We start from the raw sequence: 15,808 nt of genomic DNA on the forward strand, positions 1-15,808 counted from the left end.
TTTTATCTTATTTCATCGTGAGACAAGTAAGGTGTTAATACAATAATTTTACAAATAAGAAAATGGATACATTTTATATAACATTAGAACTAGAATTTTTATTAATAAATACACCTACTATCTAATTCATTAACATGAATTATTGGTAAATAGAAGAATTTGTTTACCAACAATGTTGCTGTTGTTATATGCCATCAAGTCAACTACAACTCATAGCAACCCTAAGAAAACAGATCTGAACTTTGCTCTCATACTTACCAAATATATCTTGCAGAAGTTATTTTGATATAACTCTTACTGGGGTGATCAGGCATAGCTGCAGTTTCTGTGATTGTTCTTTTGTTTACTGATTTTTACAGGGATTTTCAAGATGAATTATACTGAGTCCAATCCATTGATCGAACCAACTACAATAGGTTTCACCTCCAAGTTGTCTGTGCCTTCCAATGGAACCACCTGTGAAAACTGGAGAGAGATCCATCATCTTGTTTTCCATACAGCAAATATTTGTTTTGCAATCGGGTTGGTTATTCCTACTACTCTTCATCTTCATATGATACTCCTTAGAGGAATGTTAACTCTAGGTGAGTTACTTAGGTTTTTTGTAACTTGTTTATAACTGGATTTGTATTCAGGGCTTCAGCGTATTGTTTGGTAGGCCTATAATGTATAATGTAAAGTCTTCATGATCTAAATAGCAATGTTTTAGTAATTTACAATATAGATCTTCCCATGTTCACATCTCTCTCTCTCCAATATTTAGAATAAAAGTATATGTTGTTTTGTTTTATTTTGTTGTTGTGTTGTTGTTAGGTGCCATCAAATTGACTATGACTTATAGTGACCCTATGAACGACGGACCTGATATGACTTATAGTGACCCTATGAACGATGGACCTGAACCCTCCCCGTCCTGTGCCATTTTCCTCATGTCTCTCACGCTTGAGCCCATTGGTAGCATTACTGTGCCAATCCATCTCATTAAGGATTGTCTCTTCTTTCCCTGGCCCTCCATCTGTCCGAGAGTGGTGTACTGTTCCAAGGACTGGCTACTCCTAACAATATCCAAGGATTTTCCAAATATCAGAAAAACTCTTCAATTGTAGAAAAACTATTATTTTAGTCAGTGATTTTTGACAAATTACTCTCTACATGGCTATTTCCTCGATCTGTTTGTTCACATGCATTTTGAGCACCTGTAAAGTGTCAGAAAAAGATTAAAGAAGGTGGACCCATCCTTGAGAAAGACAGTCTTGGATCTAGCAGAGAAGCAGGTGGACAGTCATACTGTGGCTGTGATACCGGTGCACACCCAGTGGGGGAGGGAATTGAGAGGTGAGAGAACCAGTAGGAAGGTGAAACAAGGTGCTACCGAGCAGAGGACAGTGGGTCTTGCTTTTTAACGATGAATAGGACTCCTCCAAGTGTGAGTGCATGCAGCACTACAGGCACAGGGCACAGAGAAAAGGAAAATACAGCGTCTTGGGGAATTAAGAGGCAAGGGTAGGGAACTTCACCTTACATACTCTGGGCATGTTGTAAAGACGCTATAGTCCTTGGGAAAGGCAGCATATTGAGACAAATAGAGGGTCTGTGAAAAAGAGGAAGACCCTCATTGAGGTGGGTTGGCATAGTAGCCATAATAGTGGGCTTGAGCATGGTGGAGATCGTGAAGATGGCATTGGATAGGGCAAAGTTTGGATCTGCAGAATATTTTAACTTGAAGGCACCTTCAATATGACAGTAACATTGTGCCTGAAAGTCGTGACAGTAGGAAGGAGTTGTAGAACTAGCATACAGGTTGTAGGGTTTCTGTGACATGCGAGGGAATGTAGACTTTTCCTCTTGATTTTTTTTAAGGGGAAAACTTATCATAATAATGTAGTCAGGCTGCATCATTGAGGAGAGTTTGGAGAAGGTACAGGTTGGGGATGAGGGATCTGTAGTGACTGGTGAGAGGCTGGGCTACCAGTTAGGAGAAAACTTCATCTTTCTATCCCAACCAAAGATGGTAAGTGGAGAACTTTTGTAGTGGGGGGATGAAGGATGGACTTGAGAGTTACTTTGGCTTAGAATAGTAAGATGCAGAGTCTCACTGCGGGGCATTTGTTTGGATATGAGAGATGATGCTGACTGAGGATTCCAAGTTGGAGAATGGGATATATGCTTTATTTTAACAAGGTTAATTATAGCAGAAGGACCAACATATTGAATAAGAACCACTTCAAAGCACTATAATGAAAATTATCCATATTAAAAGAGGTCCATATTTGTTTCCATTCCCAAGAAAGTTGATCCCACTGAATGTAGGAACTGTTGAACTATATAAATAGCAGTGCAATGGCATCTTTAAATATTTGCTTTGCCGTATCATTTAAATGTTATTTCATTGTTCACATATAGGTTATTATTCATATACCCCAAATCATTCATATGCCTCAGATCATTCTTAGGAAGCAAAAATTGCAAATACATAACTTTGTAATTTAATTAGAAAGTCAGTTTGTGTGTGTCTGTGTGTATGTGTGTGTGTGATTGATATAGTTGTACCATTTCGACAGTTGTATTTTAAATAAAAATATTAACTCTTCTAAGACTTTCAAATTTTTTTGGTGTTGGCAACTTGATTCCCTAACTGGTAGGATTGCAAATTTGTATAAATTTTCTTTAATATCATAAAAAACCTGTAAAGTTTATTCACCTTGATTTGAAGGAATCTACCCTAAGTAAGCACAAATTGGTTGCATTTTTATGTACAAATACATTGTTGCTGATTATATTAGGGAAAAAAATCATACCCCAACAAACTCATCTGCCCAACAGGAGGAGGATGGTGAAATGAATACTAATTTAACCTCTGGTTGTCATTACAAGCGATGTTAAAAAGTTTCTGTGAAATGGGGAACTCACGGCAAAAAATTACAAACAGTAGATTTTTAAATTGTTTATGAATTAGGTTTTCTACCAGGTAAAACTACATAAAGTAAAAATTCTAAGGAAGGACTAAATGTAAATGTTCAGTGTTATTTATTATTAGGTGCTGTAGGATTATGGAATTTTTTTGCCATTTTAAAAAAATGTTTTTGATACTTTACAAATTTTCTACATCACAGCATGTTTTATTTTGTAATCAGAAGAATACTCAAAAAGGAACTTGAGTGTAGTGTTGGGGTTTTTTTAGTAATGCTTAAATATTTTCTTTACAATGAGTTTACTTTATGTACGCATTTATTCAGCTGCATGCAGATACTACATTCTAGACACCTAACATGTTGACTTTGCTCTTCAACAGGATGTACTCTCTACATTGTTTGGGCCACTCTCTACCGATGTGCCTTGGATATAATGATCTGGAACTCTGTGTTCCTGGGTATCAACATTTTGCATCTTTCATATCTTTTGTACAAGAAAAGACCGGTAATTGCTGAAAATGAATTAATTAGATAAAGATTTTAAAGCTAATAATCTTGTAAAAGTACCGTGTTCAAACTTGAGAACACTTAACATCTTTAAGTTGCATTAATGCCATTTCTCTGTATATTACTTTCCATTTATATATACCTGAAAGTAAGACATTTGAATACCATGAAAATGACTTACAAATGTGTTTAATTGTTAGAGCTGCTTAGACATGAAGAATGTGAACAGTGTCTTCTCTTCTTAGACTGCTTGTCTATTGGTATTTAAATGCGACTTGGAAATATCTTTGCCTAGTTGTAACATTAATGGCTAATAGAGAATTCCCATAAGCATATTGTTGTTGTTAGTGCTCTCAAGTTGACTATGACCCATAGTGACTCTGAATAATCTGCGCCTTGCCCTGTCCTGTGCCATCTCACGATCTCTGCCTTGCTCAAGCTCATTGTACTAGATACGATGTCAATCCATCTCCTAGAGGATCTTCTCTTTCACTGATTCTTCTTTCCCAGCACGATGTTTCTCTCCAAAGATTTGTTCCTCCTGAAAATAAGCCCAAAGTAAGTGAGACAAAGTTTCGCTATCTCTGCCTCTAAGGAGTACTCTGGCTGCACTTCATTCAAAATAGATTTGTTTGTTCTTTTGGCTGTCCACAGTATATTCAATAGTCCTTGTCAACACCACAATTCAAAGGCATCAGTTCTTCTTCGGTCTTCCTTACCCAACATCCCTGTGCACATATAGACATATTAGTAATTAACAAATAATCCTGCTAGTTTTAGGGCAGCAACTATGTAATTTTTTTCTTATGCCCCAAATCGTCATTTAAGGAAATTATCATTTTTGGTGAATTGTTACAAACCCCCAGTATTTTGCTGTCCCTTTCAATTTATTTTGGTGTGTTTCTTAGATGGCACAGAGGGGAAAGATGTATATGAGTAAGAAAATAACAGCACTCCAGGAATTCACCTCAGGCATATCTATTGTTTAAGTGTCGAGACCAGACGTGCCTGTAGCAAGAACTATTAGAAACAAAACACTTCACAGGAAATTACAATATTAATGAGATAGATGATTATATAATAGGCATTCTACTAGATAGCAACCTTCTCAAACATAGTATTTCTGGTTTTTCAAAAATATATTGGCTTGCTTACAAAGTTCATATACATAGTGTTTCACACAATTGTTCATTCACATTATGTTTCAACATACCTGCTTTGCTTACAGTGTTAATCATTTTTTCCTAGGTTGTGCTGTGTAATAAGCACAAATTTGACTCTAAATTGCAACAGGTTTTTTTTCCTCTCACTTTGTATGTCAACCCTGGCAGCTCTGGCAGCTGTGATTCTGTTCCACATATTTCATTTATTTCACTGTCTCTGCTGAATAGCAAACTTTGTTTGGACTTGCATCCTTGCAGAGAGAAAATATAGCAAGAAATACCAGTTTCTCCTAGAGGTCTCCTCAGAAGTGCCATGCATCACTTCTGTTCAAACATCGTTAGCCAAAGCAAGTAGCATGGCTTTCCTTGAGCCACTGTAAAAAATACCACCAAGTTGATTGCTTAAAACAATAGAGGATTATTCTCTCCTAGTTCTAGAATCCAGAAGTCCAAATTCTAGAGGTTTGCACAGGTATTCACTCTTTAAAGACTTGAAGGGAGATCCCTTTGTTGCCCTCCAATATCTGCTGGCCCCACAGTTCCCTTGCAATCTGTTATTCCCACATATCATTTTCCACTATGTCTTTCTGTGTGTTTTCTTCTTTTTTCTCCTATGAGGGTACCAGTACCGGGGTTAGGACTTGGATATATCCCCCCCTTTTTTTTGTGAGAAAAATTTGTATTTAGAATTAGCCAGCTGGACTTAATTTAAATGATCCCAATTTTGTTGGCAACATCCAAAGCATCATAGTCAGGAGCAAGTCAAACATAGGCCTCCATCTCTCCATCAGACCTAATTAATGTGTTGACCTTGGCCATATCAGTGCCACAGAGCTTCTTTACAGCTTGTTTTATTTGGTGCTTGTTGGCCTTGACATTCACAATGAACACAAATGTGTTATTATCTTCTATCTTCTTCATGGCTGACTCAGTGCTCAGGGGAAATTTGATGATGGCATAGTAGTCAAGCTTGTTTCTCCTGGGGGCGCTCTTCCAGGGGTATTTGGGTTGCCTTCGGAGTCTCAGCATCTTAGGTCGCCCGAAGGTGGATGATGTGCGGATCTTCTTTTTTTCTTCCTCTGTGGCTGTGGATGCCCTTCATTCCGTTTTGAAGCCTTTACTTTGGCTTCAGTTTTGGGAGGCACAAGGGCTTCCTTCTTCGCTTTCAGTGCCAATTTCATAGAAGGGTGGATATATCCTTTTGAGGAATTTGACAGTCCTTAAAAAAAAGGTGTCATGCTAGGAAAGGTGGAGATTCAGATAAAGAGAAGACCCTCTATAAATGGACTGATACAGTGACTGCAGCAGTGGGCTAAGCCTCTCAGAGATCTTGAGGAGAACACAGATCTGTTGTTGATAGAGTCTGATCTGTCATTCATAGAGTCACTTTGAGTTGGAGTGGACTCAGTGGCATCTAACTACAACACTGAGTCCACTATAGGAAGTACTATAGCCAAATCTGATCATGGGAGAGCGTTGCTGAAGGGATGTGCAATCTCAAAGGAGCTAAAAAAAAAAATAAACAAACCCAATACCCTGCCATCAAGTCGATTCTGACTCATAGCGGCCCTGCTGAACAGAGCAGAACTGCCCCATAGGGTTTCCTGTAAATCTTTTAGAAGCAGTGTCTCACCTTTCTGCCAAGGAGCAGCTGAGTTGAAACCATCACACAGTGAATTAGCTGCCAAATGGTTTAACCGCCGCCACAGTGGGCCTCACAAGGATTGTTGTTGTTATTGTCAGGTGCTGTTGAGTTGATTATGACTGATAGTAACCCTGTGAACAGCAGATTTGAACTGTATCCTATCCAACACCATCCTTATAATCTTCAACATACTCGACCCCAAGGCTGCAGTTACTGTTTTATCAATCCTTCTCTCTGAGACTCTTCTCCTTCCCTGACCTTTCACCTTTCCAAACATGATGTCCCTTACCAAAGAATAACCTCATGCCCAAAATATAACAACATGCTCACAGTATGGGAGACAAAATTTTATCATCTTTGCCTCCAAGGAACCCTCTGGCTGCATTTTCTTTGTGATGTATTTGTTTGTTCTTTTGACAGCCCATAGGATATTCAGAATTCTTCTCCATAAACACACTCAAAGTCATCAATACTTGAAAAATAATTTAGTGTGCTGTTCTTAATATTGTATTCCTCATCACAAGCCGCAACCAGCCCAAAGTTTAGGCACTCAAAAAAGCTTTTGATGAGTAGGTGCTTCAAAGAGGAAAATAAAGACGTCATGAAAGAGTTGAGATTTGCGCTGGGATTTGCAGGAGGAACGGTTATGAATGGGTCAGTAGATCCCTCAGTTAATGTGCTCATTACTCTGCCACATTAGCTGGAGTGCATGCTCGAAGTGGGGCACATGTGCAAATAAATTATTTTAAAAGCTCATTATTGAAGCTCTGGAGTGATAGTAATAGATGATATATAGTAGTAATAAGGGAGATTATAGTCATAACTATCAGAACTTGCTGAAACCTTAAAGCGTAAGGTTCAGATATTGCTGAAGTTATGGGCACCAAATAGGTAAATCACTTAGCATCTCGAACTGTAAGCCTTCTTTTTTTTAAAAAAAAAATATAAACCACTCATTAAAGTGAAACAGTAGGGCAACTATGAGCATTGCAAATGCCAAAGTGAAGTGTGAGCAATTCTTTTGACCTTGGTCGAGCTTCTTAGTGTACCTATTCTAGACTCACAGTGAATATGACTTTCAGAGACTAAAATGGGCCCAGCAGGGGCATTCCCTGGGCCTTGGATAATAAGCAGTTCTGCTTTTCTCTTCCTCTTCCTCCTTGTTGTTGAATTGGAACCAACTCAGCTGACCCTCCATTGGATTTCCAAGGCTTTAAATCATCTGAGAGGAGATTGTCCATCTCCCCTGGAGCTGTTGGTGGGTTTGAACCACCAGAGAAGTGAAGCCTTTGGGTTGGCAGTGCAGCTCCTTACAGAGTAGGTCACCAGAGCTCCTAATTTCTTTTCCTGCCTTTTAGTCAGCTTCAACTCCTCATTTCAACTGATGTAGCATTAACTTTCTTAGGCCATACATTTTCATGGGAGAAGACTGCTCATCTTTTCTCCTGCTGAGTGACTGGTAGATTGGAACAGCTCATCTTTTACTTAGCAACCCAGTATATTAGGCACTACCCGCAAGAAAGCTTCCTCTAGTAGCCAGCTTTACTCACCAGTGGATTCTCCACTCTACAGAGTTCATTTGGGCATAGGATGAAACTGCTACACCGGAAGCCATTTGCATCTTTTTCTCTCCTCCTTGCCTCAGAATAAATAAAAGAGTAGCTGTGATTGCAGATGTGTTTGGTTTTCTATATCGGTGTATTAAATAATAATTACATGGAGATAAAATGTTTAGTTGTGTGCATTATTCTCATGTCAACATTGATTGCTATTTGGATTTATTACCATGCTATATTTAAAAGATAATGTAATTTTTTTTCCTTGTGATAAAGAAGTTTCTTAAACAAGAAAAGGTTTTGTGTTACTGCAAGTGGAGCTAAAATAGGGAAGGTAAATGTGTCAAAATATAGAAAGCCTTGACAGTTGCTGTAACAAGAAGTGTCTTAATAGTGCACATCTCTCCCATATACTCTTAGAGTTCAATTTAACTCAAAATATGACCGTTTAGAATAAAGAACAGAAATGTGTATCACTGCTTACACTGTGTGAGATTCAATGGACTTAATACTGAGGGATGATGGCATCAAGGATTTGTTTATCCCCAGAAACATGTCTACACAGCAGAAGTCAGTATTTCAGGGGTGCTGCATTAATATAACATCTCCTTACTGCATGTCAGGTCAAGATCGAGAAGGAACTCAACACCGTCTACCGGCGATTGTTTGAACCACTCCGTGTGTCTCCTGATTTGTTCAAAAGATTGACTGGACAGTTTTGCATAATTCAAACCTTGAAAAAAGGTCAGACTTACGCTGTGGAGGACAAAACTTCTGTTGATGACCGCCTGAGCATCCTTTTGAAGGGAAAGTAAGTGCTCTTTGAAAATGGATGTTCTCAGTTTGCCCTTAACAAGTTTGTCCTTGTCCCTGGGTAATAAGTAAATGAGAAATAAATGAGAGAATATTGCCAATGGATGGAGGAGGTGGTGATGGTTTGTTGTTGGTAAGATTTCATTTTATGACTGTTGTTGCAGTTAGGCCAGAGTTGTGTTTCTAGGTGCCATTGAGTTGAGTACAACTCACAGCAACCTCATGGACAACACACCTGAACCCTGGCCTATCCTGTGCCATCCTCATCATCTCTGACATATGTGAGCCCAGTCTCTGGGTCAGTCCATCTGGTTAAGGTCTTCTTCTCCTTCACTGACTCTGCACCTTTCTGAGCACATTGCCCTTCAAGTAATAGCCTGTCCTAGCAACATTCCCAAAGTAAGACAGATGAAGCTGGTTTAGAATCATGGTTCCATTTGATATCAGCAATTATATTCTGGTGCCATGGCCTCTTCCAAACCTAGTTTGAATTTTTGACAGTTCTCAATGAACTGTTCTAGCCATTTTTAAATGATCTTCAGCAGTATTTTGCTTACATGTGATATTAATACTATTTGATAATCTCCACCTTCTGTTGGATCACCTTTCTTGGGAATAGGAACAATTATGGATCCCTTCCAGTCAGTCAGCTAGATAGCTATCTTCCACATATCCTGGCACAGACTAGGGAGTGTGTCCAGGGCTCCATCTGTTAGCTAAAACATGTCAATTGGTATCCCATCGATTCCTAGGACCTTATTATTTTTTTTTTCTTTTGCCAATGCCTTCAGTGTTGCTTGAACTTCTTCCTTCATTACTGTTGGTTCTTGGTCATATGATACTTCCCAAAACATTTCTGTGTGAGGCGATTCTTTTTAGTACAGAGATTCTCTGTATTCCCTCCATCTTCTTTTGATGCTTTCTGGATCGTTCAAGATTTTACCCATCGCATCTCTAAGTATTGCAACTTCAGGCTTAAATTTGTTTTTCAGTTCCTTCAACTTGAGAACTACCTAAGGAGTTCTTCTCTCCTAAGGAGTTTTTCTCTCATTCCAGCTCATTGCAAAGAAAAGTACTAAAACAGAATGTGCAGAGAGTTAAATTGAAGTTTTGTTGTAGAACAGTATATTTGAGTTTACGTCTCTGAATCTTATTGATACCAGGATTTGTAATTTTTAATAACTTGTCACAACCTTTCCTTTTTAAAGTCTTAAGTCAAAATGAAAATGGACTTAAAATAGACATTAAAACTCAAGAAGCTTCTCAGTATTTTAAAGTGTTTTTTATTTGGTTTTTGTAGGGTTATTGGTTTTGTAAGAATAAATGTTTGTGGTTCTAGAATTATTTATATCACTGCTTTCATGCTCAAAAAAAATCCCAGTTTGAATGATGAAATATATTGTCATGCCAAGTGTAATACAGATAATAACCATTCAGACACATCAGTTGATGGGAAGTCATATTATGCCTGGTTCAAGACAGATGCTCTCTTTTATTTTACTTTTTCATATTGTTTTGAAAGAAATACTTGTGCCTTACAGTCCAAACTCAAACCACTACCTTCAAGTCATTTCAAACTCATGATGACCTTCCATCCATTTAACATTGCAAGATGAGACTGCCTCATCTTTGTCCCATGAAGCAACTGGTAGATTCAGACCACTAATTGTTTAGGTAGTAGCCTAACCTATTAACACACTTATTTATTAATTATCATTTATAGTTATACTTTTGTCAGTCAACACTTATCAGTCAGTTTGGGAGTCTCTAAAACTTTAATGCACAACACATACTGGTAAAATGGAACATTAGGCGTCATTATGTTATTTGTGAAATGCTTTGTGGTTATTATTAACATTTATTTTTGTTATCAGAATGAAGGTCTCCTACCGAGGACATTTTCTGCATAACATTTACCCCTGTGCCTTTATCGATTCTCCTGAATTTAGATCAACTCAGATGCACAAGGATGAAAAATTCCAGGTATGTTCTGATATGATATTTGAGATTTAAATGACCTTATGTCTTCTTCAAAACCCAAAACATATTATTAAGATTCACAAAATAGTACCCAGAATTTGTTGGGATAAGACTTACTAAATAGTATGAATTCTCTGATGCCATTTTTTTTTTAAAACCTAAGCAAAATAGTCTACATCAATGTGTGTAAAAAATACTTAGGAAAATAGATACTAATTTGATTATAGCATTACCACCTATTATTTCTGGATTATGAGTTTACTTTTTACTTCCTTCCCTTTTTGCTTCTTTGAATTTTTCTAAATTTCTTGTGAAAAAATCTGGTATTTTTATGATGTGAAAAAAAGGAAAACAACAATATTAGGAAATTCGTTGTCCTAAAACATTAATATTGGATATTTTTATTAGGGAGAGCTAAGAAATTGGTACCTTAGGAAACATATTTTTTAATTTTATTTTATTATTTTTGTGTGAGTGTACCATCAAATCAGATCTGACTGGTACAGGAGGAAATTATCCCTCCTTCCCTGGCAGAGCATCTGGTGGATTCGAACCGTTCACCTCTGGGATTGTAGTTGCAGCTCCTTGCCACTAGGCCACCAGAGCTCCCCTAGAAAACATTTTAATAATCTTTCTTTTTTAAAAAAAAATCCTAATCCCTTTAACTGGAAACAGGAGAGGCATCCACTTCCGAAATGATTTGCCTCCAGAAACTCCATGGACGAACAGTGCTCAGGCTGTTCGTTCATAGGGTCGCTATGAGTCGTCTACGACTCAACGGCACCAAACAACAACAACAACAATCCCTTTAACCCTTTTATATTGAATGAATGCATTTATGGGCAAAGACTGGAGTGTGAGCATGTGCTCTTTATCTGACTTAATATAAAATGCTTTGGTATCTTGGACTTTCTGTGTCCTCATCCCTCTTGCTTACTTACTTGGTTACTGGTAGTCAAGTATCTATGAAAATGGGTGAGTGGTTTGTTTAGTCTCAGTTTCTGTATGAAATATACTTGGTAGGAAATGGAATGGAAGAGGATGCAACCACCAGAGAGAAGAAACTCACTATTTCTTACTGGAAAAATCTTCTTATAGAGTCTTTTTGGGACCCACAAAGGTGGATATAAAGGTGGATATAAAGAACTCACAGAGATATAGTTTTGTTTTCCTTATTTACAGTGGTTTTAGCCTTGTCCAATTCTGTTCTGCCTGAGTGAGTAATGCATGAGTAACTGCCCTGCTTCTTTAAGTTATAGCTCATCACAGTGCCACAGCACTGTTTCAGAAATGACTGGGATGGAGATATAGAGGCATAGTATCATTCCTCCTCTCTTCAACTTATTTCCTCACCTTGTGTATTGGGACAGCTGTGCACTGCATTTTATTGTACCTTTCATCATACCATCTACAGACTGGTAGAGGGAAACTTCTTTTTTTCTCACCTTCTTTTCTTGACCTCCTCACATCTCCACAGGCCATTTATCCATTGCGTCCATTTCTCCTGTGTACAGTAACAGGCAGTTTTGTATAATACCCTGGGCATCTCTCAGTCTTGAAGAGACTGAGATGTGAGGAGAGGATGGAAACTAAACGTCCTTTGTTTCCAGCTGTAAGTGGTCCCAGAGGGAACAGAAACATGAACATGTACAGTATTTTCCACTAAATTTCAGGGTATATTATATTTTCGCCATTGCATTTAAACAGCTGGAATTCTTGGTGCTGATGGCAGTTATTTTTTTGTTGAGCACTTGGGTTTGAGTCTAGTGGTATAGTTTTCAGAGAGCTTTACTGCTGAGCCAAAGGCTGGGCCTCCCTGGCAACTGGAATCTACCAGTTACTTAGACTGCTAAAGATGGACATTCATCACCGTTGTGATTTGCATCCTCAGATACCCCATAGAAATTCAGCTCTGAGTTGGTTCTGACTTGACAGCAATAAGATGGAGTTAAGAAAAGTTTCTGATAATTGCTGCAGATTCCAAAGTACATGCAAAATTGAGGTATGATAACTAGGTGAAGGATATCGGCTCAGTCTTCTCAGAGACTAACCAGCTTTTCTCTGGAGAAAGTCTAAATGATATTTCCTGATTCATTATTGGATGAAAACTACTGATGTCAAATTTGCATCCTGTACAATTGGAACAAAATCCATCAAAGTAAGCCTTGGGGAGAGATTATGCTTTGTTTACAAAATGTTCCTGTTGGCAAATACTCAAGAGTGAAAATAACAGTTGCATATCTGGGTAGGATTATATTGCCTCTTTGTGGAGCAAGTTCCCAAATGAAAAACATTTCATGCTCCCAAGGCCAACTTCTTACTACCTGGGCCTATTGGAAGGAATTATGACGATGGTGCAGTACAGAGCATGGTTTTTATTTGATGGTCATAGATCATCACCTCCTTGTATACAAGTTCAAACTGAAGCTAAAGAAAATCCAATCAAATCCACAAGAACCAAAGTTTGACCTTGAGTCCAACCCTCCTGAATTTATAGACCATCTCAGGAATAGGTTTAATGCCTTACATACTAATGAGCAAAGACCAGATATCAAAATTGTCATCCATGGAGAAAGCAAAAGGTCATTACAAAGATGGAGGAAAAAGAAAAAGGCCAAAATGGATGTCAGAGGAGACTCTGAGTATTGCATTAGAGTTCCGAGAAGCCAAAGGAAAGGGAAGAGATAAGATGTTAAGGAACTGAACAGAAGAATTCAAAGGGCAGCATGGGAAGACAAAGCAAAGTATTATAATGAAATGAGCAAAAAGCTGGTGTCAGAAAATCAAAAGGGCTGAACTCCCTTAGAATTTGTTTTGTTTTTATGCTAGTTAATTACAAAATTCAAATACATTGTTTTTCAGCCTAGATTCTTCCAATTTCCCTCACCCCTCCACCCATCAAATTGTACAACTACATGATTAATTCCACGCCACCCCCGCCCCCCCATCCTCATCCTTCTGCCTCCACTCTTCCCCTTTGCTTTGGATCTTCATATTCACTCTACAATAATGGTCGTATACAGTATTTGTCCTTATGGGACTGAGTTAGTTCACTCAGCATAATGCTCTCCAGTCCCTCCTAAGTTAGGTAATAATTTACAGTATCATTGCTGCTGCATGAATGTACCATAATTTCTCAATCCATTTGATTATAGCTGGACATCTGGGCTTTTTCCTTGTTCTTGTGACATTGAATAAGGCTACTATGAACATTGGTGTACAAGTCTCAGTTTGTGCCTCAGTTCTCATTTTCTCAGGGTACATTCCAAACAGTGGAATAGCTGGGTCATGTGAAATTTCTATGTTCAGCTTTTTGAGAAAGTGCCAAATTGCCTTCCAGAGTGGTTATACTATTTTATAATCCCACTAACAATGTGTAAGAGTTCCTATCTTGCCATATCCTCTCTGACATTTATTACTTACTGTCTTGTTGAACTCTGCCACTGTTACTGGGGTAAGATGATATCTCATTGTGCATCTCTCTTATTGCCAGTGATTTGGAGCATTTCTTCATGTATCTATTGGCATCTGAATATCATCCTCTGTGAAAAGTCTTTCCATGTCTTTTGCCATTTTTGTAATTGGATTATCAATTTCTTTCTTGTGGAGACTTGATTATTCTGTAAACTTTCATTATGAGACTCTTGTCTGAAATGGTATTATCATATGTTTGTTTCACCCTGTTGGAAAAAGGTTTTGATGCGTGCAGGGATTTAATCTTTAGAAGGTCCCATTCATTAATTTTATCCTCTTGAGATTGTGCATATCTGGCTGTATTTGGCAGTCTCTTTATACCATAGACTAGTCCTTCTAAGCTTGATCCTAGTTTGTCTCTTATGAATTTTATGCTTTGGGGCTTTACTTTCAGGTCTCTGATCCACCTTGAGTTGATTTTGATGTATGGGGTGTAATGTGCATCTTGTTTTCAGCTGTCTGCAAGTGGAAGTCCAGTTTTGCCAACATCATTTCTTGAAGAGGTTGTCATTTCCGCATTTGATAGCTTTGATTTCCTTGTTGAATATCAGATGGCCATAGATAGCTGGGTTGCTCAGCATTTCTTAAGCTTAAAGAACTGAAGAACAAATTCAAACCTCGAGTTGCAATACTTAAGTGTGCTTTGGGCAGAATGTTAAATGACCCAGGAAGCATCAAAAGAAGATAGAAGGAGTACACAAAGTCACTTTACCAAAAAGAATTGGCTGGCATAGAGGAATTTTATGAAATAACATACGAGCAAGAGCCTTTGGTGATGAAGGAGGACGTTCAAGCTGATCTGGAGCAATTGGCAAAAAACAAGGCCCCACTAATTGACAGCATACCAGCTAACATATTTCAACAAACAGATGCTGCACTGCACACACTTACCAAGTTGTGCCAAGAAATATAGAGGACAGCCACCTGGCCAACTGATTAGAAAAAAATCCATATTTGTTCCCCTTCCAAAAATATGGTGGCCCATCAGAGTGTGGAAATTATTTAACAATACCATTAATATCACATGCAAGCAAGGTTCTGCTGAAAAATATCCAAAACCGACTGAAACAACACATCAACAGAGAACCACAAAATGTGCAGACAGGGTTTATAAGAGGCCATGGCACTAGGGATATTATCGCCAATGTTAAATGGGTCTTAGCTGAAAGCAGAGAGCACCAGAGAAATGTCTGTGTTTCCTTAACTATGCAAAGGCATTGAGTGTGTGGATCACAACAAACTGTGACTATCTCTGAGAAGAATGGGAATCTCAGAACACTTGGATTGTGCTTAAGTGAAATCTATACTTGGACTAGGAGGCAGTAAGTAGTCATAGCAGAGCAAGGAGACACTGCATGTTCAAAAGCAGGAAAGGTGTGTATGCCAAGGATATGTCCTATCTCCGTATCTTTTTAATCTATTTGTGGAACAGATTGGCCACAAAACAGGGCTCTATGAGGAGGATGTGGCATCAGGCTTAAAGAAAGACTCATCAACATCCACTTCAGAACCACCTCAGGAACAGGTGTGAGGCCTTGAACACTAATGAGCGAAGATCAAATGAGCTGTGGGAGGATATCAAGGGTATCATCCAGGAAGAGTGCAGACGATCATTGCAAAGACAGAAGAGGAAGAAAAGACCAATATTTAGAGTCAGAAGAGACTCTAAATATTGCACTGGAGCTCAGAGAAGCCAAAGCACAAGGAAGAATTCAAGACACTAAAGAGCTGAATAGAAGATTTCAAAAGGCAGCACGC

At 38.3% G+C, this 15,808-nt stretch overlaps 1 protein-coding gene across 1 annotated transcript in view; it reads left to right on the forward strand.

Moving 5' to 3' along the window:
• Nucleotides 1-370: 370 nt before the first annotated feature.
• BVES (blood vessel epicardial substance) overlaps nt 371-15,808 on the forward strand; it is a 59,167-nt gene continuing 43,729 nt past the window's right edge. The window contains exons 1-4 of the mRNA XM_006881184.1: nt 371-584; nt 3,293-3,417; nt 8,407-8,594; nt 10,471-10,579. Of these exons, the coding sequence (XP_006881246.1) occupies nt 371-584; nt 3,293-3,417; nt 8,407-8,594; nt 10,471-10,579 (636 nt within the window). The remainder of the gene's footprint in view (nt 585-3,292; nt 3,418-8,406; nt 8,595-10,470; nt 10,580-15,808) is intronic.

The sequence above is a fragment of the Elephantulus edwardii genome, unplaced genomic scaffold (assembly GCF_000299155.1).
Source record: "Elephantulus edwardii isolate Elephantulus edwardi_28Jun2011 unplaced genomic scaffold, EleEdw1.0 scaffold00013, whole genome shotgun sequence".
Classification (NCBI taxonomy): Eukaryota; Metazoa; Chordata; class Mammalia; order Macroscelidea; family Macroscelididae; genus Elephantulus; species Elephantulus edwardii.